Source organism: Prunus avium, chromosome 1, assembly GCF_965620075.1.
Source record: "Prunus avium chromosome 1, drPruAviu1.hap1.1, whole genome shotgun sequence".
Classification (NCBI taxonomy): Eukaryota; Viridiplantae; Streptophyta; class Magnoliopsida; order Rosales; family Rosaceae; genus Prunus; species Prunus avium.
Window position 1 is genome coordinate 12,780,453 of NC_142284.1, and position 23,056 is coordinate 12,803,508.

The window sequence follows — 23,056 nt, forward strand, 5'->3', positions numbered from 1 at the left end:
AGCCGTACCTCACTTGAACCTATAAGTTATGAATACCAGTACACCACGCAATATCCAGAATAACATTAAAATCACCGCCGTCCTACACATACCACCCACCGTCAATCGACCACGAACCCAAATCACCACCACCACCACCATCACCCAAAAACCAATTCAATTCTCTCCCTCCAAACCTTCAAATTCTCAAACTCTTCCCCCAAAGCGCAAATATTGCCCCGCCAAATTCATCGGAAAACCCCCAATTCCCAATTCACCCCCCTTCAATTAAAACCCTAATTCTGAATCCAACCCAAAACCCAACCTAACCCACCAATTCAATCAAACCCACTTCACAATTCCCCATCCAGAACATCAAAATCGATCCTTTTCGCGCCGCCGGCCATTAATTGTTGATGGGCACAATCAAGGTCTTCAATGGAGCATTGAAACCCAGCTCGTCACCGCCGCTGCCTCCACCGATCACGTGCTCTACCTCGTGCACAGAGACCGTTGATGGCTGCCACGAGTTTAAAATCAATGGGTACTCTCTCGCCAAGGGCATGGGAATCGGCAAGTTCGTCGCGTCCGATTCCTTTGTTGTCGGTGGCTATACATGGGCAATATATTTCTACCCAGATGGCAAGAGCGTTGAGGATAACGCTGCGTTCGTGTCTCTTTTCATAGCTCTGGCGAGCGAGGGCACGGACGTCAGGGCTTTGTTCGAATTGACGCTTTTGGATCAGAGCGAGAAACAACGGCACAAAGTGCATAGCCATTTTTTGAGGAGGCTCGATAGTGGTCCCTATACACTTAAGTACCGCGGAAGCATGTGGTATGCACTGAAATTTTTTATTTGAATGCATACTTTTGTATCGTATATATGTATATATATATATGTGTGTATGTATTGGATTCTGATTGCAAATTTTGTGTTTGAAATTGAGGAAATTAGTGTTGGATTGGTTAGTGAATGATGATATGGTCTGTCTTTGATATGCAATGTTGTAGGTTTGTTGAGTTAATTAAGCATGCTTACAGGATTAAAGGCTTTTTATCCGTTTAACCATTCTAAGTTTTGCGTGCCACAATCTTAAAGCACCATAAAATTTGTTTAAATGTAAAGCTAGTAATAAGATCATAAATCTTCTTTGTATAGTGTGGTCTGTAACATTCTTGACTTCCAAATTGGATATCTTCTCTCAAATTATGCCTGGCAAATTGATAACTGCTTCATGGCCAGGACACTGTTTACACAGTTTAAAATCTACTCTCACGTGAAGTAGATGCTAGCACAATATTCTTGTGTCTTGGCAAAGCCTTCAGTAGCATTTCTAAGTGAGATCAATGCAAAAAATTCTTGTTGGGACTTGCGGGCCTGGCTTTCTTGGAGCAAATATATCGTATTTACCTTGTCATTATGGTCTGTACAAGACTCACTTATTGCCTATCATTTTGTGGATTGAAAACCTAACTGAATAGGTTCAACTTTTGGATGTTGCAGGGGTTATAAACGTTTTTTCAAGAGAACTCAATTAGAGACATCAGACTTTCTTAAAGATGATTGCCTTATAATTAAATGTCGTGTTGGTGTTGTTAAGACAAATACTGAGGGACCTAAAATCTACTCTATAGCAGTGCCACCTTCCAATATCAGTCAACATTTCGGTAAGCTTTTAGAAAGTGGAAAGTTGACTGATGTAAGTTTTGAAGTTGATCGGGAAGTATTTTCTGCCCACAAGGTGGTGCTTGCAGCACGATCGCCTGTGTTCAGGGCACAACTCTTTGGTCCGCTGAAAGATAAAAGCACTCATTGCATAAAAGTTGAAGACATTGAGGTTCCTGTTTTCAAGGTTCTCTCTCTCTCTCTCTCTCCCTCTTTGTATATGTCCCTCTCCATCCCTCTGCCCCAACATACACACACACACACACACACACACACGCACACAAAACAAAAGCATTAGAAGATGTAAACATCAATGAGATGCCTAATATCTGCTGATTTGCATTTTTACACATATGGCTGAAGAAATGGGAATAGTGTAAACAGGTCGGTTGATTTCTGTTATTGAAGTAAATGGGAATAAATGAGCTTACATGATAATAATTCCCCTCCTTGCTTTGATGTTTGCAGGCGTTGCTTCACTTCATCTACTGGGATGCTCTACCAGACATGCAAGAGCTTGTTGGGGGTCTAAATTCAAATTGGGCTTCTACAATGATGGCACAACATCTGTTGGCAGCAGCAGATCGTTATGGCCTCGAGAGGCTCAGATTGCTTTGTGAGGCTAAACTTTGCGAGAATGTTGCCATAAACAATGTTGCAACAACATTAGCCTTGGCAGAGCAGCACCACTGTTTCCAGCTTAAAGCTGTATGCCTCAAATTTATTGCAGTGCCTGAAAATTTAAGAGGTAGAGATCAATTTTTGTAGAGAGCTATTTTTGAAAGTTGAGAAAAATACATGTCGCTTGGTCCTCACTGTTCCTTTGGTTAGATCTGCAATATACGTGTTTCCTTTCCTTTTTTTTTCCTTCTTTTTTCTTTAATAAAGTATGTTTACTTAATTAAAAATATATGCGTTTTTTCTTTGTCAGTTGGGAATATCTTGTGCTTTAAAAAAAAAAATTATAATCTGGGTTCATTACTTTTTAATTCATAATCAGTTATTGGAGAGATTTGAAGGAAACTTCTATGGTGTTTAAGGATTTGTTTTGAATTAAGGAAAATTCCTTTGTTGATGGGAACCTGTCGTGCATATATTTTCTCTACTCATTTATTCAATATATTCAAATAAGTCATGGTAGTAATTTTCTCAGAGGTTCAAAGCAGATTGAATGTCTCTGTTGCTGCCTTTTTATTAACAGTATATTGACAAAAAGCTGGTAAATTCTTTTCAGCTGTGATTGAAACTGATGGATACAAGTACTTGAGGGAAAGCTGCCCTTCTGTCATCACTGAGCTACTGCGTTGTGTTGCAAGTATTGGTGAGCATTCTTTTGTTGCTTGTGGATATGGAAAAGGGACATTATTTGATGGCAGCGATACGAATGGAAGGCGGGTTAAGCCAAGGTTGTATTGATTTGGAAAATAAGCTGCAAGAATAAACAAACATGGAGAGCTTGCTAGGATACGTTCTTGAATTGTGCTAACACATGACTAATCCATATGAAGAAAAAGAAAAAAAGAATTGTAGTGGTTCATTTGGTTTTTCTTTTTAATATCTTTGTGTTATAAAGGATTTGTTATACATTTTGTAAACCCCTGGTCTCTGCCGGCTATATTATTTTGTGTGCAGTTTTGCTTGGTCTAGACTGGTAATCATTTTATGGTGTTAATAAGAGCAGCACGTTTTTTTTTTATCTGTACCTTATTTTGGGTCATAGCTGCTCAATATATTATCACCTAATCTTGAATATCTTGTCTTATGGTTTTATGGGATGCAATCGGGTCAAATATACTAGTCCCTCATCAATTCACCAGAGTTTGTTTTTTCTTTTTGTTGGTCATCACACCTACTGAGATGATTGGAGTGGCGAAGTATGCTGCTGAAGTTCTGAATAAGATGACCATGAGGACTTGGAAAAGGAAATTTTATCGTTTCAAAAGGGTTTAAGAAAACACTGTCAAGTTGAGGTTATCCAGGATTGCGTTTTTCTTTTTCCTAATCAAAGGGGTTTAGATAGTTATTAGAGTTAATTGTAAGAGTTTATCTATATATGTTGATAGAAGATGAATCCATTTGCCAATAAAGTTGGAGTTTGGAGGTCTTCGTCTTTCCTTTCTGTAACCCTGTTTAATGAATGTTCTTATTATTCGTCAACTAAGAACTCTGATGGAAATGTGGGTTAGGCAAAAGGAATGTGTCTGCCCTTTGCACCCGAGCTCAATCCCTCTCTCAGTAGATTAGAGTAGTTTAGAATATCACCCTTGTCCACAAAAATAAATAAACAAATAAACTAAGAACTCTGATCTTTTTTGTCTGAAAATTGTGTCTCAGGCATGCCAAGTTTTTTATTCAACAAGAGTTGCAACAAGCGAAACTCTTTCTCCATAAAAAGCATATCATTAAAGCAAGACCAAATTGAAACTAAACATCCCAACGGATTTAAGGATCGACGGCTGGGATATTCAACAAAGAAATAGGGCATATGAATTTCTGCGTTGGGCCATTTGCTTAGTCTAAACTGAGTAATCATTGTGTGTTTATTCCAAGAATTCTATAGTGAGTGCGGTACCCTTAGGTGAGGTTTTATCTCTTAACCGTTGGATCAAATTGGTTAGTATGATCCAACGATTAAGAGATAGAACCTCACCTAAAGATCATATATAAAGTCCTCACTATAGAATGACTCGTGCTTTTTCATGTATAATAATATTTTATTTTTGCATACCACATTCCTATAACGCGTTATGTGACAGATGAGATGAGGTTGACAACCATATCAATTAAAATGATTTAATATTTTCTTTTCTTTTATTATTTATTAACACTTAAAAAACTGTTAATTAAACTTTCTTTATTAAAATACACTTCATTGATTTAATTGATGTGGCATATGATATGGACATGCCACATCATATGAGATAAAAATGTGGTAAGTGTAGCATTACAAAAATAAAAATAAAAATTACATGATCAATGATAGGTAAGATAGCTAATTTAATATGATTACAAAGGAATGCTAGACGGGTAGAGAATTATGCAATATAATTGCCGCATATTTCCGAACATGTTCGTAAGAAAGTTGCAATCAGAGATCATTATTTCAAGAAGAAAACAATTCAAGGTGATATACAAACCCTAATGTTATCCCCGAAAGGGTGAAATGAGAAATAACTCAAAAGTTACTCCTGGAAAAAATGCCACATAGAAAGAACTTGGGTAAAGTCAATGCATAGCTTAGTATTCCTTCATTCAAGTTGTCACATGCCCTTTATGTCTTTGTTCTTATATGAATCAGAGAGTAACGGAACCATGGAGACAGATCATACAAACCCTTCACTTCCAATTAGTGATATAAAGTACAACTATTCGCTAAACTTCCTCCGACGGAAATCGACAGGGCTCAATATTTTTCACGCAGATGTGGCAATAACCAATACATAGAACTGATAGTTGTATCACTTAAATTGATGAAGTTTCAATTAGTGATGGATCAATCCTGGTTAGTATGTGGTGGATGACTGTCCCATCTAACATTGGTTATGGTTAGTGGATTCCACCATATAAACCCACCATGGAGTCAGTACCATTGACCAGATCCACCTTGAGCAGCAGCTACTTTCCTTGGCATGTACTGGGGCTTTGGCTGCAGACCATTGGAACCTTCAACGCCTTCACAATCTCCCCTCTCATTTTTACAGGGTGGATTTCTTCGAGGATATGAACCTGTACTTGTTGCAGTATACTGGGGTTGAGCAGTTGGATTCCTAACCATCCTTCGCTGCTCAAGAGCCTCTGCTGCAGCGGCTGCCCCACAATTATTAAAACGTAATACTGAACCCACAACTTTCCCAGGCCTTGCAGCTCCTGCATCAAGAACTGGTTACAACCACTCAAACTGGAGCATCATAATTAAAGGACAACCTAACAATGACAATTTGTAATAATTATTGAAAACATCTGCACCTTGGATGGTTTGAGGAACTGGAAGCCTTGTTGTAGGGATCCCAGAGCTCCTGTCGACCTGTGGCTTCTCAATTTCTTTGATGCGGCATTTCGAGAGGTCATCTGCGACTTCTGTTGAATGCTGTACCGTATTATCGGAATATAAAACACATGCCCTGCATGCACAAATTTTAGTCAATACAACAATTTCAAAATTAGATAGTGAGCAGCTTGACAAAAACACAATAAAATTTACAGGCAATGCTCAGAAAACAGCAACTACAAGGGATACCTGGGTAGTGATGCATGTGTTCTTTCAGGCGGAACAACAGTTGCGCCATTTCCATAGTGCTCCTCAAGATAAGCAAATTGCTTCTTGAAATGGTCAACAGCACTGTATTGAAAAAGTAAGTAAATTAACAATTATGAAAAATATTTCTCCAGGGTTAAAGCTTAATTCGATCCTCATGATGTAAACAAAAGAGAAATCATATATTCCACCAGGAAGAGCAGTCGGAATTTTATTTGGAATTTCCCGCAGTCATATATGAGTACAATTAGTAAGCATACCTAATCTGAACAGAATTGATGTAACAATAGAACAATCGAGCCTCTTACATTTTCACAACTCAGAGTATTAGTGGCACATAAAAATTTTTCCATAAACATTAACAGTTTTATTAAAATATCAGACAATGTTGACCAGCCACTTTATTTTTTTTATGAGAAACACAGAGGAAAATACCCTGGATACATGACTACAAATGCAAAAGGTTTTGTAAGAGCATGTATGAGTAGGATGTTTTCTACTAGATTAATAAATATAAGATTTCAAAAGAAAATACCTTGGATACATGAAGCCCGTTGGTTCTGATCCTTCTAAGTACTCCTTCAACATCTTTGGATGGTACTCAAGAGTCTCACGGTAAATGAGCTCTCTTACATCTTCTTTGGTTATCCTTCGCCTCTCAAATTCAAATTCCATCTTGGTAACTGGTTGAGCAGAAGGCTCTCTCTCCACCTTTGCCAAACCCTTAAAATAGGGATCAGCAAGGGCCTAAAAGAAGCAGAAAATATCTCTATTAGAAAAATAATATGCATAGGGGAAAGTACTGATGAATTTCAATGAACATTTACCTCTTCAGCAGTAGGTCTATCCTTTGGTTCAAATGCCAACATTTTTTCTAATAAACGAAGAGCAAGTGGGTCTGCATTTGGGAATTTATGGGAGAAAGGAATTTGCTTCTTCTTCCGCATACTGCTTAAGTATCTGCGAGCTTTCTCATTGCGTACCTGTTTGATAAAATTAAAAATTAGACTCGGACAATGAACACACTAGAAAATGGGAAATACAAGCGCAAATACACATCCTAACTATGTTAAGGCTAAGTTTATTACAGGAAACTGACCCTAGCAATTGCTTCAGCAGATGGTGTCCCCAATAAATCAGTCATCAGATCCAATTGATGGACAACATTTTTGCCAGGAAAAAGAGGCTTTCCAGTTAAAAGCTCTGCAAAAATGCACCCTATGCTCCATACATCTATTGCGGGTGTATACTGAAAACAGAAAACAGGGGATCAATAGACTGATAGTCCCACCTGGAAAAGGAGAAAAAAAAGTAAAGCAAACAAATTTCTTACAGCAGATGAAGATGGCTATTATTGGATGACTGAGTGACATAACTTGCAATGGTTACTGTTCAATGCCATTACAGGATGTAGAGGTAATCCCATTAGGAAATAGTTGGTTACGTCAACCCCACAGATAATGCAAGGCAAACGAGTATAGGCTTGTCATAGAAGATAGATAAGGTATGGCTCATTCGACTATTCTATTGTATAAATGAACAGTCTTTCAAATAGAAACCAATTATTTGAAGGGTTATAGATACTGTCTCATGTCCCAGGCAATGCCAAAATTTTAGAAGAAATAAAATTTTCCAACAAAAGAAAAATAAGCTAAGATAGGCTTGCTAAGATAGATCTAATAATCAGTCAAAAGAAAAAATATGATAACAGTCTTCTAAATCTACTCATAATAAGTTAAGGAGAAAGGACAGGTGCTTAGATCTTCACATCACTAAAGTTCACCACAACATTTCATTTTTAAGAAAATTGGAAAACAGAAGAGATGAGGAAACATTACAATTTACATGTAATGATGCAATATTACAAAAAAAAATGAAGTTGGAAAACAATTCAAAGGATCATTGCACACCAGATGAAAAGATCAAATTGCATCCAAGAAAGTGTAAGGGATAATGATTCTTGCACCTTTGAGAAAAATGAACCACACAATTCAGGAGCCCTATACCATCTTGTGGCAACATAGTCCTGAATGTAGAAGACATGGAGTTATAAATGACGAATCTGAACAAAAACTTGCATTTTTAGAAACCATGCATATCGGATACCATGGGGAAAATGAAACTCATTAGTTGTTCATGTAGAAACTTACCGTCCAAAATATAGCAGTAGGGGTATCATTGAAAGCTACTCTTGCAAGACCAAAGTCGCATATCTTGAGTTTGCAGTCAGCATTTGCTAAGATATTTTTGGGTTTTAGATCTCGGTGAAAGACATTTGCTACAAAGACCAATATATGAATAAAATCAGAATCGGCATTATCTTGATATACTTGGAATTTGAGGTTAAAAACAACTGCACTAATGCTAAATCTAATAAAGTAGTGCAAACAGGGTCAGAAATGTCAAAAGTATAAGACTATGACCTGTGTGTATGTACTTCATGCCTCGAAGAAGCTGATAAAGAAAGAACTGATAATGTTCTGGTGTCAAATCGTCATTTGCTTTGATAACCTGGTGTAAATCAGATTCCATGAGTTCAAAGACAACATATATGTCTTTGAATTCCCTTCTGGATGGAGGTAACAAGATGTGCTTGATCTCCACAATGTCTGGATGACGCAGGAGCCTAAGAAGTTTAATCTCACGAAGAATGCGGGTGGCATCCGAGACATGTTCAAAGATATCATTTATTTTCTTTATCGCAACCTTTTCTCCAGTATGTGTATCGAATGCAGAGCAAACAACACCATAGCTTCCTTTACCAATTACTTCCTCTATTTTATACCTACTACCCTCACCATATTCTGTGAAGAAGTCCACATCCGCAGATGACTGCATGACCGAAAACATACCATTTCATCATCATGACATCTTAAGTGAAGTTATTATGCAATTGAAATGATTCACAACATTGAGTGGAAACAGTTGGTCTGAGGACCTTCCAGAATACTACAATGACTAAAAGAGACCAATAAAACTAAATAATTCAAATGTTGCAAATTATGTACAAAAAGATGAAAGAATGTCTGGAATTATTTGCCCATCAACAATAATTGAAATGCAAAACAAATCCTCAGTCATAATGAAAGGCAATGCCAATCTAACCTTGTCAATCACAATAAGAACATCACTAAACCAGGGTGAACATCCACTAACTATTTTCTTGAAATATATCTCTCCACATTTTGACTGAAGACTACAAGTACTTATTATGATCAAGGAGGTAAACGGCAAGAAAAAGTAAAGAATCATAACAGAAAGTTTGTAAATGATACTGAATGTTTATTAGTTATAAATAAGAGAGATTCCCAGCTAAGCCTAAACTAGCGGCTTTGGTCCATGAACTAACCATAAAATGTTTACGACACAAGACAAAAACTAAACAATAACAGCTTTACTTGACAAAACTATTAAAGTGGGCCCTTCCCTGACAACAAAATGCACGGCATAGAACTGAGACATGAACATGGCACACTGTTCAATCCCACATCCACATATAGGAATAATACCTTAATACAACAGAAGAATCCACTAAATATGGACCACATACTAATATTAGAGAACCACAATGAGTTTGTGAACATAAAAATTTGCACCAGAAAGAGATTATCATGAAATAATTAACAAATGCAAAACCATTTCTTCTAATAACATGAACAATAAGGTACCAATATCAGTATAAACATCAGAAGACATCAGACATGTTTTGCATTTCTGCAAGAGTATTAAAAGTGACTGAATTTACCTTTTTTCTTTGATCAGGCTGCATCTTAGCAACAAAGCATCAAAAAACTTTCTAAGCAACAATCCAACGGGTGCATCTAACACTTAAGTTGAAACTCAAACCCAGATCACAAAAGCAGCAAAAGATAAGCCAAATCTCACTCAAATGCAAATACCCAGATGATCAAATCTCCTCAATATCACCAACATCCAAAATCAAAAACTGAAAAGCTTCTACCTGAAGAGCGTTTGGTCTTAAAATATGACAGCTAATAAGGTTGGGGTTGCTTTGGGGCTGAAATAGCAACCCCTTGTATTCAAATGAAATACTTAACCGAGCAAAGTGATTGGTCAAAAAGGTAAAGGCGGAAGTATCTAATTTAGTTGGAAACGAAGAGTTTACAGATCACAGAGTGAAAGTGTGAGTTCTGCAAAGTATCTAGCGGAAATAACTAACTTTGGAGGATCTAACAAGGCGGTAATCTCTAATGTTTTCCAAGGAAAACAGGAAAATATATATATAAATATATATATATAACCTTATAGTGAGAGAAAAGACGGAATCTTTTGGAGAAGAGCAGAGTAGAAGTGCTTTTGTTTTGTATCCGAAATTGGGACTTGAAGTGGCAGATAGTTGCAGATTGAATTAGAAATTTCTGAGTGCAAGTGCTTTTGGATCTCACAGAGAAAACGAAGAGGGAGAGAATCTCAGAACGGCGAACTCCAAGTCGGAGCCTTTGGAGCGAAGAGAGAGACAGAGAAAAACAGAGAGAACAGCAAAGTGTTTAAAGATGGGCATTATTTTGCATTATTCTTTTATCTCATAAAATAATATACAGGGTGGGGACTGAAAAATAATTATTATCATCGTTTTTTTTGGTGCTGAAATAATTATATTCTTTGTGAAAATACCTCTTTGCCATTCACTTTAGGCTTTTATTCTAGTTTTTATTTTTATTTTAGACTTTTGCTTTACTAGAGTAATAAATAGCACATTTGCATCTATGATTTGGAGCTACTTGAGATGTCATTGAAGAAATATGAATACCTAGGAACCAATCTAATTGTCTTTTTGGTTTCCTTTTTTTTTTTGGGGTACTTAGGTTTCCTTTCTTTATAACTATGACACATGCGATTTGTATGCAATGTAACAAGATTTTAGATTATGAAGTGAGGATGCGAGGATGTGACAGATGACATGAGAATAGATTGGTCGAAAGCAAAAGAAATTAAAATAAATGAAAGAAAATGTTATGTAATTATCGTATTATTCTTAATTTTTAGCTTTTTCTGAAAAAACAAAAAATAAAAGTAAAATTACACAAAGGCTCTTCGAAGAAGCCGAACATCTTTCAAAATTGGCTAGACCATCAACTACTATGTTAGCTTCCCTGTAAATATGTCGCACCACATGAAGACGAACATCTTTCCTGCAATCTTAACGTTGTCATTCTAGTATCGGATTAGTTTTTAGCTTTATTATTAATGCAATTTAAAATTATATAGAATATTAATAAAATTTATATATATTTGATTTTTTGGGCTAATGATATATAAATTTGATTGTTTAAGAAAATAAGAAATTTGAAATAATACTTTCAGTATTTGGAATCCTTTATTTTCACATGACCAAATTAGCAATTTGTAATGATGTCACGTTTACTTACTTACCTATAATGGGAATTCATAATATCATTGTGTTTCCTTACACGCATATATATGAGTATCACATTACAATTAGTAATATGACTTCTTTAATTCAAAGTAATTCTTTAACTTGAGAATGCTTTTGCATGAAGCACGTATATTCATATGCAATCATATTTAAAAAAAGTCAAAATTTTTATTGAAAATTCAAGTGCTTCGAAGTAATTCCTGAAAAAGTACATGCGAGGTGTTTCTCCAAAAAAAACATTTTTATAACCTATAAGCATTGTTGGAAATTTTAATATTTAATATTAAGATATTTCTTATGGTTGGATGTATAAAATTAGAAAAATTGCCACCGAACGGTTGCGTCACTTGCAATTTCAAAAGTGTTGTTTTTATTTTTATTTTTTTATTTGTAGCTTTTCAGATAGGCACCGAACGGTTTTTTTTTTATTTTTAAAGTTTTATATATATTTTTTTATTGTTTTGAGTTTGCAATCTTAGTTGGGATGCATATGTCAGAATTTCTGCGATCATGTGTAATTGTTAATGGAGGCCCACCAAATTGTCTTAATTTTGATGTTAGGTCGCTTTGTTATTATAATGTCCCTTTATGGCTAGTTTGTATGGCCCTTTGTAGTGCTAGTGACCCAAAATTTCTCAAAAAAAAGAAAAGATAAGATAAGTCACCTTTGTCATTATATATACATCAAACCATTTAGTAGATTTTTTAATAATATTTTTCTTCATATTATACGTAAATTTGAGAGTTATATTTATGTTTTCATTTTTTTGTTGTGAAAGTTCTAACATAATTTGCGTTCGTTATTCTTGTAAAATATAGCAATTAAAACAATATTTTTTTCAACAATAATTGATAAAGACCAAAATAGATATATCTCTACACTCGTTAGAGGAGGTAACTTTTGATAACCATTAAAGAAATAAATAAACTTTAGAGAGCTAGGATGTCGAAATTAGGAAGCGTTTTCTAAAAGTCGGTTTGATAACCATTTCATTTTTAATTTTTAGTTTTTTTAAAAACAAGAGAGATAGGAAAGAAGGAATGAGGACAATATATGTGAACAAAAACTAGAAACCACCTTTAAATTGTTTTAGTTTATAGTTTTCATTTTCCGTACCATTCCATGTGCATTTCTTCTACATCCTTTCCACCACCCTTTCTCAATTGTTCTTCATCCCTCATTTCTCCTATATATTTCCTTAATATCGCCAATAAAAGACAAAATTGAACACTAAAAAGAAAATGTTTATTAGACGAGTCATAAGAATGATTGTGGTATAAGATAACAAACTATACTATTCACTTCTTGTTGATGCCTAAAAATGGATAAGCACTTTTGGGCTCAACTTAGTGATGTTGCGTCATCTTCAAACTCCTAAGCTCTTCGGTAGATGAGGGAGATATGCAAGACGAAGAGCAACGGTAAGACCTTGGGCACCGGTGTGGTAGCGGCCGAAGACTTTCTAATGCTCAAGTTAGCTTAAGGACAGAGTGAATAGTAAGTTGGACAGAGTAAGGGCTAAGTATCCGAATGTAACAGTTACCTCATTTTGGGAACTTGTGCCCTTATTTCTAGATATTGAGAGGTGTGCACCTTGAGTGGGATTTCGATGTGGGATGTGGGCATTGCTTGAGAGGCTGCCACTTGTCATTTGTCTAGCTTGGTAAAACATGCGACTTCTTTGGCCGGATCGGCAGGATGGGTTGTCGAAGGCTCAACATGACGATGATTTGTACGAGGGTAAGGTTGCCGAAGGCTCTCCCTATCAATGCTCATTTTTATGAGCCTCAATGCTTTAATTGAGCTTTGTGGGCCCTTTTGTGGGTTCCATGTTCCACGTGTCGCGGAATGATTAACTAGTCAGATATGGTATAAATGTTTGTGCAAATTTCTCACAGGAGAATATTAACAAGAGATTCTTCACCCTTCTAGCTTCATTCTCTATCTTCCTCCTCGATCCCTGTAAAATAGACTGGAGTAAATAGATCACACCCAAGGGGTGTTGGCCAAAGGCCCTCCGATGCCTAAGTCAGTTAGATGATCTTTAGAAAGATACAAAAATAATAAAGAAGGTCGGAGTTTTCTCTACAGTTCGAGATAACCGGGTGGCTAGAGCCGTGTAAGAGAGAGTGAGGGAGGCGGTGAGAAAGAGAGAGTTTGTAGGGTTTTTTTAGAATTACCTTATGTGTTTTGTGTAGCCATGTATTTATAGTGCTCTTGCCTTCTAGGATTTTTCAGAGAATAATTCTCATATGGAAGGGATTATTCTCTCCCTTAAATAGAGAGATTGAATCAATTAAAGATTTAATGAAGATCAAATCCCTAATTTATGGTATTATCCCTATTTTAAGTCTAAACAATTGACCAATTAAATAAAACATTGTCAAGTGACCAAAGAAATATTCCCATTGTTCAAGTAGCGCCCCATAATTGATTGCCAAAATATTTACTCTCACAATAAACACTTCTTATTTGTAGTTTATCATGTAGCGGTGGATGGATGCCAACAAGATCATGGCACTCTACTCACATGAGCTTATCATCCTAGGTCATCTGGACAAGTTTATAGGAAAATATCCATGTAAAAAACAATTTTAAAAAAAACTGGTGAACAGCTTATCATCCAAGAGATTCATCGACGAATAGGTACGAACTGCATTTAACAATTACTTGGTTAGTAAATTGAGATTTATTAGAGGCAATCTAATAGTATTAATTTGTTCCAACATAACTGGTGAACAGTGGACTATTAAAAAAAACAGTAAATAAAGAAATAAATCTGTCAGAATTTCGATGCAAGAATGAGTTGGTATTTATCCATTGGTAACCGGAAATGGAGTATTAAATTATAAAAACTCATAATTCACTGTATAAACATTCACTATGATGCATTGCAATTTGCATGCCCAGGTGCATGTGCATCACATGGGATCTCCAAAGGAGAATCTTTTATACTCATGAATTGGAGTGTTGAAAAATCTCATGCACAACTTTGTCTCCATAGTGTCTCAAATTTAATCACATAGGTTCATACGAATACGATCACGTCTATAAATCCATTAAAGAGTGATCATTTTATCTCAAAATGTCTCGATGTAATTAAGAAAGAGCTACAATTATATTGACCTATAATTCCTTAATATATCATATCCGAACTCATATTTATCTCATCCATATGAGTGTGCTACGAAAGAACTCCTCCTGAAAATAAGCCACAATAATATCCAACTCTTTCTCGCTTTCTTCCTTTTCACTTTTGTTAATATATCTTTAGTGCATTTTTGTAGTTGCATGTTGTGATGTGATGTGGTACACACCACTTGTTATGCTTTAATCATAAAAGGCTTTGAACAAGATGAAAATAATGAGTGCAACACTAATATAATAGGGAATGAAAATGGAGCAAGCAAGATACGATGTAGAAAATCAGAACTTGCATGTAAATGTGGAAGGCCAAAATTAGAAACTGATCAAATTCAGCATCGTCGGAGTTCAAACGAATCAAACATTATGATTTGATTTATCGAATGAAAAGAAATACAAGAATTGAGATGGAAGTTCGTGTTTTAAACGGTTAAGAACTTTACATTTCTGTTCTTTACCCAAACAAAAATTTATAAGTTAAAATTCTTAGTTGAAATCCTAAATCCTAAATCCTAAAAATAATGCCGATTTCTAGTTTTATTTCCAAAATATAGAAAAACAATAGTGATGTAACAAAAGATACTACTTGCCTCCTTACCAGCAGCGGCGGACCCAGGAATTTTTCAGCGGATGTGCAATTTTTAAAAACTAAGAGCTCAAAAAAAAAAAAAAAAAAAAAAAACGAAACATCCTTATCATTTAAACAATACTAATGTTATTCATAATTAATTAAAAAAATAACATTACAATTAACCTACAATTGTTGCTGACGAGGTTTCATATCATGAAAACGTCGCATTATATTTTCATTACTAATACAAGAAAAAACATCTTTCTCAATGTAAACAACCAAGCTATCACTCAACCATTGATTCCCCATTTTGTTACGCAATGGTGTTTTCACAATATTCATAGCTGAAAAAGCTCTCTCAACCGAAGCAGTTGCAACAGGTAAAACTAAAGCCAATGTAACAAGTAAATACACATAGTTGTATATTCTACTCCTTCCTGTATTCACCAATTTTTCGGCCAGATCAGTAATTCCGTTCAATGATGAAAACTCTGTGCTACTCTGCATATCAACAATATAAAGCCCAAGTTGATCTTCAAGCTTCATGAGGTCTCGGTCATTAAATTCTTGTGGGTAAAATTTAGCAAAACGAAGTATTTTTTGTTTGTCAAAAGCTGCAAAATTATAAGCCGGACTCAAACATGCCATACAAATGAGCAATTCAGTATTTACCTCTGTAAAGCGATTATTCAATTCCACTAGTTGCTTATCAATGATTTGAACTAGCAGGATTATTTGAAGGAGGGTTGGAACTAGCTGGATTATTTGAAGGAGGATTTGAACTCTTTCTCTGAAAGTATCGTTCCATAACTGTATAGAGAGAGCTAAATAAGAAAAAAAATTTATTGTGATGCACACACACTTTGATGAAATTGGGTTATGTTAAATTGGTCTTTTATAAAGAGAATTCCTAATTCTACTTAATTAAGGAATTCCCAAAACCCAATTGAATAAAGAGAACTCCCAATTAAATCCCATTTAACTAAGGAAATAGAAGCCCATTTGAAAAAACCCACAAAAAGCCCACGCACAGCTTAGTTTCCGGTTTTTTTATTAAATTAAAAAACCCTGGTCCAAAACGACGTCGTTTTGGCCAGGTTTTTTTTAAAAAAAAACAAGCAGCATGTTTTAAAACAGCCTGATCCAAAACGACGTCGTTTTGGCCAGGCTTCGTTAAAAAAAAAGGAGTGCGCGCGCGCGCTGCGCGCAGCGCGCACAAATAGCTGCGCAGCGCCCAAGTCTTTTGCGCATTTCGTCAAACACCTGCTGTGCGTCGCTGGTCTGCAGCAGAGGTGCAACTCCAGCACCTGTAATGGCGATTTCCAGCGACCGGAGGTGCGGGCGCGCCTTCTTGCGCCTGCACAGGTCCGCCACTGCTTACCAGTATGGAGATACTCCTCTTTCATGGGAATCACAGTTTGATATACATGCAAAAATAATTCATCCAAAAAAAAAAAAAAACCATTATGCACACATATTACACTGCTATTGTTATGAATGTAAGGTTAAAAAAGAAAAAAGAAAAACACAAATGGCAGAATTGTAGTAATTGAAAAAGTAGAGGTGCATTATAGAGAGAGTACGTAGGAAGCCGGATATGATTAGAAAGTGGAGAATAAATAGTAATTAAAATTGAAGACGTGATGGTTCCACGCGCTTTTTCCATGATGTAACACTGTTACAGTGTCAAAGGGGACCCACATCCGAGAGGCCGCGTTGCGTCGTCTGCTGGCCAAGCGTGTCCTCCACGCGGTTCCTAAGAGCGTCCGCTTTCCTTCTCATCAGGACCACGATAAGCGCAGAACAGAAACTTTTGAACCAACTGTTCCCTTGAGTGGCTCCACTTCCAGGACAGATCCTGACCGTCCGATTTGGGGACCACCACCACTTATGCTCCATGGAGAATTTTATTTCTTGTTACTAGCCTTTCCGCACATATTTCCGTATTTTTTTTTTTAAATTTAAATTTATTTTAAAATTAAAAAAGATAATGGGCAGTTGTGTTCCATAAAAATATGATCAATTATCATTTACTAGCCTCTTCGCATACGCTTCCGCGACTGCGAGAGGCTAAGCGCGTGCAAGAGGCTTTTTAAAAAAAATTAAAATTTATTTTAAAATTAAAAAAGATAATGGGTAGTTGTGTTTCATAAAAAGGAGAATTCATTATCTGATTTTTCTTTTAATTTTAAATTTTTTTAATATGAAAAAGTGTGAGTTTATAATATTATCCTCATTTAATTAATAATTTCAATTCTTAATATTTGCATTAACCAATGACATTTTCTAATATTTTGAATATTTCACCGTTCTCTGTATTTTATTTTATATATATATGAACATGTAAATGTCCTTAAAAAAAAAACATGTAAATAATAATATTACAAAATTATAATTCCTCGTCAAATCCATATTTTCAAGCATTACACCATGCCATGATATACTTGTGTGGAGAAATGTTTTTGTAATCGTAAATCGCGACGTAATTAACGAATGTTTGTCTGTAAATGGAAAATATTTGCCTTTTTTGTTTCTTTCCTGAAGGCATACTTTCGTGCTCATTCCAATTTTTGATAAATTATTTTTGCGTACTCTTTAGAGAAAAGGAATTTTCATAACTGTTTTCGGCTGTAGTGATCAAATTTTGGGCGGATTTGGCAATCCTGACAAGCCCAAACCTCAACCTTGACACAGAACTCATTCAAACAAATTTCAAATGTTTTATAAAAGCCCAAACCTCAAACAAATAACACCCCCCGGCCCCCAAAACACGCACATACATATTTGGGATGACCATAAACGACTAATGCTAGCATTTCATTTATGATATCATTCACATAATATAAATAAATTCAAGACCCACTCTAAGTCTTTGATGATCCTCGTCAGAAGTCTAATTAGTGTGGATGCTTTGTCTTCAACATTTTTATACATAGTGGTCCAACCATGTTCAACTTTTGGAAATATTTTCACATGGCTTTAATTTAATCTGTGATTCCATAAGATCAATTCTCGCACGCAAATAAATTTTAATTGGCATTCACGTTGGTAATAAATTGCTTAAGGGAATACACGAGTCTCTCATAAGAAATACATGGCTTCTTTTCTCATTCTCATTTTAGTGATTGGCTTCTTACAATTTACATGCAAGACGTGTCTTAGTCTCTCATAAGAAATTCGTGAAGTTTTTTTTCTTAAATATGTGATTTGATGAACAAACATAAAAATGAATGAGGTGTGGCAGAAAACTAATCCATTTCCATTTAAACACAATACCAAGAGCTTTTAGTCAGAAATAAGACATCTTGGTATACACTGAGCCCGTTTGTCCAATAAAAATAGAATTAGTCAAAAATAAGACATCTTGGTATACACCGAGCCCTTCTATCCAATAAAAATAGAATACGTGGATCTCGGTGGCCACTTGGCAAAAATGACCATCTATATCCTTCATCACCTCAGCCTCAGTACCATCTTGGGGAACACGAAAGGCTACGGACCAGCCATGTCGATGACAAGACCTCCCCTGACAACGAAGGATTCACCACTTCTCGAGATAGCGCCCCTATTCTCTCCGTCTCCGAGGCCATGTGTAAACCACCTAACCCGCCGCCTGTCCAGATGGGACTCCGGCCACTTGTGAATAGGCTACTCTGCTCAAGCCCAACCTCTAGCAAAACGCGTGAAGCCATCATGAGAGGAGGACGTGGACGAACCCCAACCATCCAACACTTGATATGATGGCTTGGTGTGACTTAAATGGCTCGGCTCTAAGTCAAGGTGACTGGCTTGAAATTATCTTGTAAAAACTCCCTATAAATAGAGCTTACCATTCATGTAAAAAGAAGGATCTTGAGCCCAAAAGCGAGATAAAGAAGACTTGCAAAAATACATAAGAGTTTACTCCTGTTCTTGTCATTATCTCAATAAAAGCCTCACACAGTTAAGGAACCAAATCCCCTCTTCATTTCCAAGTAATATAAAACACTTGTATTTCATACGTTGACCACAGAAAGTCTGAGATTTAAACAACATTAAAACCCTAAAACTATTTTGTTGAACAATGGTTGTCTACATTTTGACTAAAAATGATTAAGGAGGTAAACGGAAAGAAAAAGTAAAGAAGCATATTCGAAAGTATGTAAAATAATACTGATTTATGTAATGTTCGTATTTCAATTGAACTAGACGCTTTGGTCATGAACCGACAGTAGTGTTACCTCTCTTTCTTATCAAAGATAATAGATAAAAAAAAGGATTATTCGCAGCAATGGTCCCACAACTATACCCCAAGTTACACTTTGGTCACTCAACTCAAATATTAGTTGCAGAGGTCACTCAATTAGGTGTTTTGTTGTACCGTTAGTCCTACCGTCAAGTCTGTTACTTTTTCTGTTTAAAATGATGACGTGGCAAGCATCTCTTTGATTATTGATGGGCAAATGTGAATTTTCAGTTAAGATTATTTGTCGCAATGATCCCTCAACTATATTCGGAGTTACATTTTGGTCACTCAATTAGGTGTTGTGTTGCACCATTAGTCCCTACCGTTAGAGAGACTTGACGGTAGGACTAACGGTGCAACAAAACACCTAATTGAGTGACCTTTACAACTAATATTTGAGTTGAGGGACCAAAGTGTAACTTGGGGTATAGTTGAGGGACCATTGCTGCGAATAATCCTAAAAAAAAATTCTTTTCTTTTTCTCTTGGTAATAGGATTGATGTGGATTATTTTTGAATTATTAAGAAAATAGATATGACATAAAAGTGCAGATTGCCGATACAAATGTACCCGGTGCAGGATACCAAATCATTCACAAAGAGACTGCAGATATCAGAAAAACAATGAAGCAAATTTTATGTAGAACAATGACTCTCAATAGCAATTATTTTAAACATGTTTCAGTTTTCATCAAGGTTCACAAGATGTTTGGTATGTGGATAGCGAATGTAATAATCATATGACAGGAAATAAGCAATGCTTTGTCAAATAAGAAGAAAAAGTGAACTTGCAAGTCAAGCTTGGTGATGAAAAACTACACAACGTGGAAGGCAAGGGTATCATTTCTGTGCAAACAAAAGAAGGTACTCCAAAACTTATCTATGATGCGTTGTATGTTCCTAATTTGGCTCAAAATTTACTGAGTGTGGGACAACTTTTGCAAAGAGGATTCTTGGTGAAATTTGAAGATGATTGTTGTGTTATTTCCAATAAAAAGAATAACAAAGAAAGTTTTTCCGCTGTTCATGACATAAAAAGAAAACTATGCTTTGAAAGCAGAGAAAGTTGATGGTTCGTTGTTATGGCATCTAAGATATGGGCATTTGAATCGAAGAAGCCTGCAGCTGTTACACCAGAAAAAATATGGTGGTTGGACTTCCGTCTATTCACTCTGAAAAGGAAATATGTGAGGGCTGTATTTTTGGAAAATTCCACTGGTTACCATTCTCACAATCATCTTGGAGAGCAAAAGCCCCTCTTGAATTCTTACATGCATATATTTGTGGACTAACTTGTACACCATCCTTCAATAACAAAAGGTACTTCATTATGTTCGTAGATGATTTCTCTAGGATGATGTGGGTATATTTCTTAGAACAAAAGTTAGAAGCATTTTCTATTTTCAAGCAATTCAAAGATTTTGGAGAAAATCAGAGTGGTCACAAAGAACAGATCGTGGTGGAAAGTTTACGTCAAATGAATTTTCTGAATATTGCAAAAGCAATGGTATTAAAAGAGAGTTGATAGCAAGGTACACCCCACAGCAAACGGAGTTGCCGAACGAAGAAATCGAACCATTATCGAGATGGCAAGAAGCATGTTGAAGGCAAAGGGTCTGCCGAATGCATTTTGGGTTGAAGCAATTCATACATCAGTGTTTATTCTTAATTGGTCTCCAACCAAGGCAGTCAAAGATAAGATTCATTTTGAAGCATGGCATCGTTTTAAACCAAATGTGGATTTCTTCAAGATTTTTGGTTGCATTGCATATGCACATATTCCTTCTTAAAGGAGAAAAGTTTGACGAGAAAGGTGAGAAATACATTTTTGTGGGATAAAGTGATCAGTCCAAAGCATACATATTAATTGATCCAACTGGTAATTTCTAGAGATGTTATTTTTTATGAACTCAAGGCTTGGAAATGGGAGAATGATGATATTGAAGTGCCAAGATTTTTTGAGGAACCAGATTCATCAAATTCAGACGAAACTCAAATGCTTCAAAGTCCAATATCAAGTACAAGAACACGTTCATCCAGTTCTAGTTCCTTTAAAAAAACACCACTTTCAAGCGCAAGGCCAATCGAGAAAATACGTTTAATGGAGGATCTATATGAGTCCACTAATGAAGTTGTTTTGAGTGCTATTGAACCTCAAAAATTCGAAGATGCTGTAAAAGAAAATATTTGGCAAGTTGCAATGGATGAGGAAATAAGAGTTATCAAGAAAAATAGAACATGGGAACTTGTTGATCGACCCAAATCAAAAGATATCACTGGACTTAAATGGGTCTACAAGACAAAGTTTAATGAAGATGGTTCAATCCAAAAGCATAAGGCTCACTTGGTTGCAAAAGGATACTCTCAACAACCAAGAATTGATTTTAATGAGATGTTTGCTCCGATAGTTCGAATGGAGACTATAAGGACTATTTTGGCTTTGGCTGCACAATTGAAGACAAAGGTTAATCAATTGGATGTCAAATCTGCATTTTTAAATGGAGAACTATAAGAAGAGGTTTATGTGGAGCAACCTCAAGGTTATGTTGAAAAAGGGAGGGAAGATAAAGTTTATCGCTTCCGTAAAGCCTTTTATGGCTTAAAGCAAGCACCAAGAGCCTGGAACAATAAAATTGATCACTATTTTCAACAAACTGGATTTACCAGAAGCATAAGTGAGCCTTCACTTTATCTCAAAAAAGAAGGTACACATGATTTTATGATTTTGTGCCTTTATGTTGATGATTTGATCTATACAAGCACAAATCCAAGGTTGGCAAAAGTTTTCAAGAACATGATGACGGAATATGAAATGACAGATCTGGGCACTATGAGATATTTTCTTGGTATACAGGTTCAACAATTAGATGAGGGGATATTTATTTCTCAAGAGAAGTATGCTGAAAATCTGTTGAAAAAATTCAATACGTTGAAGAGCAAACCAATGGATACTCCAATGGCAATTAATCTGAAGCTTACAAGTAATGATGGAGCACCTAAGTTTGATGCATCCATATATAGAAGTGTGGTTGGTTCATTAATTTATCTTACAAATACAAGGCTAGATATTGTTCATGTCGTAAGTGTGGTAGCTAGATTCATGAGTGATCCAAGTAATCACCATTTTGTTGCAGTAAAAAGAATACTCAGGTATATATATACAAGGAACCAAGGGAGATGGTATTAGATATACACAAGTGAAGGAAGCACAGTTGGTTGGCTACACAGACAGTGACTGGGCATGTGCAATTGATGATAGAAAGAGCACCTTTGGACATGTGTTTTTCTTAGGAAACAAGGCTTTATCATGGTCATCAAAGAAGCAAAGTACTGTGGCACTATCATCAGCAGAAGCCAAATAAATTTTAGCCACAAGTACAGCGTGTGAAGTAGTTTGCTTAAGAAGAATTTTGGCAGATCTTCATCAAGTTCAAAAATCACCAACTGATATTCATTGTGATAATATGTCCACAATTGCAATGACAAAGAATCCTGTTTTTCATAGCAGGTCAAAACACATTGAGCTTCGTCATCATTTTATCAGAAAATTGGTTGAAGACAAAGATTGAATTAAAGTTTTGTGGCACTGATGAACAGATTGCAGATGTTTTCACCAAAGCACTTCCTAGAGAGAAGTTTTATTTCTTCCGAGATAAATTAAATGTGCAGGAAAAATGCATTAAGGGGAGTGTTAAAAGTAATGCATCGTCTACAGTTAAATTTAGTTTATATTTTTATCCTATTCTTTAGTTTTGTGATCATTCCCCCAACATGGTGAACATTCGTTTCAAGCTTAGATAAATTCTTTTGTTTACTTT

General features: G+C 35.8%; 2 protein-coding genes across 2 annotated transcripts; one reads left to right on the top strand and one right to left on the bottom strand.

Annotated features, from left to right (window-relative positions):
• Positions 1-3,341, top strand: LOC110750453 (BTB/POZ and MATH domain-containing protein 1). The gene is made up of 4 exons (XM_021950792.2): positions 1-814; positions 1,484-1,832; positions 2,114-2,393; positions 2,880-3,341. Exons 1-4 carry the CDS (start codon positions 396-398, stop codon positions 3,059-3,061), a joined length of 1,230 nt encoding a protein of 409 aa, XP_021806484.1. The 5' UTR covers positions 1-395; the 3' UTR covers positions 3,062-3,341.
• A 1,524-nt stretch (positions 3,342-4,865) lies between these two features.
• MPK16 (mitogen-activated protein kinase 16) lies at positions 4,866-10,426 on the bottom strand. Its single transcript, XM_021950774.2, has 10 exons — positions 9,646-10,426; positions 8,324-8,732; positions 8,051-8,178; positions 7,867-7,926; positions 7,000-7,149; positions 6,728-6,883; positions 6,436-6,647; positions 5,883-5,984; positions 5,612-5,766; positions 4,866-5,512 (listed from the first exon to the last, which is right to left on the bottom strand). Exons 1-10 carry the CDS (start codon positions 9,667-9,669, stop codon positions 5,226-5,228), a joined length of 1,683 nt encoding a protein of 560 aa, XP_021806466.1. The 5' UTR covers positions 9,670-10,426; the 3' UTR covers positions 4,866-5,225.
• Positions 10,427-23,056: the final 12,630 nt, after the last annotated feature.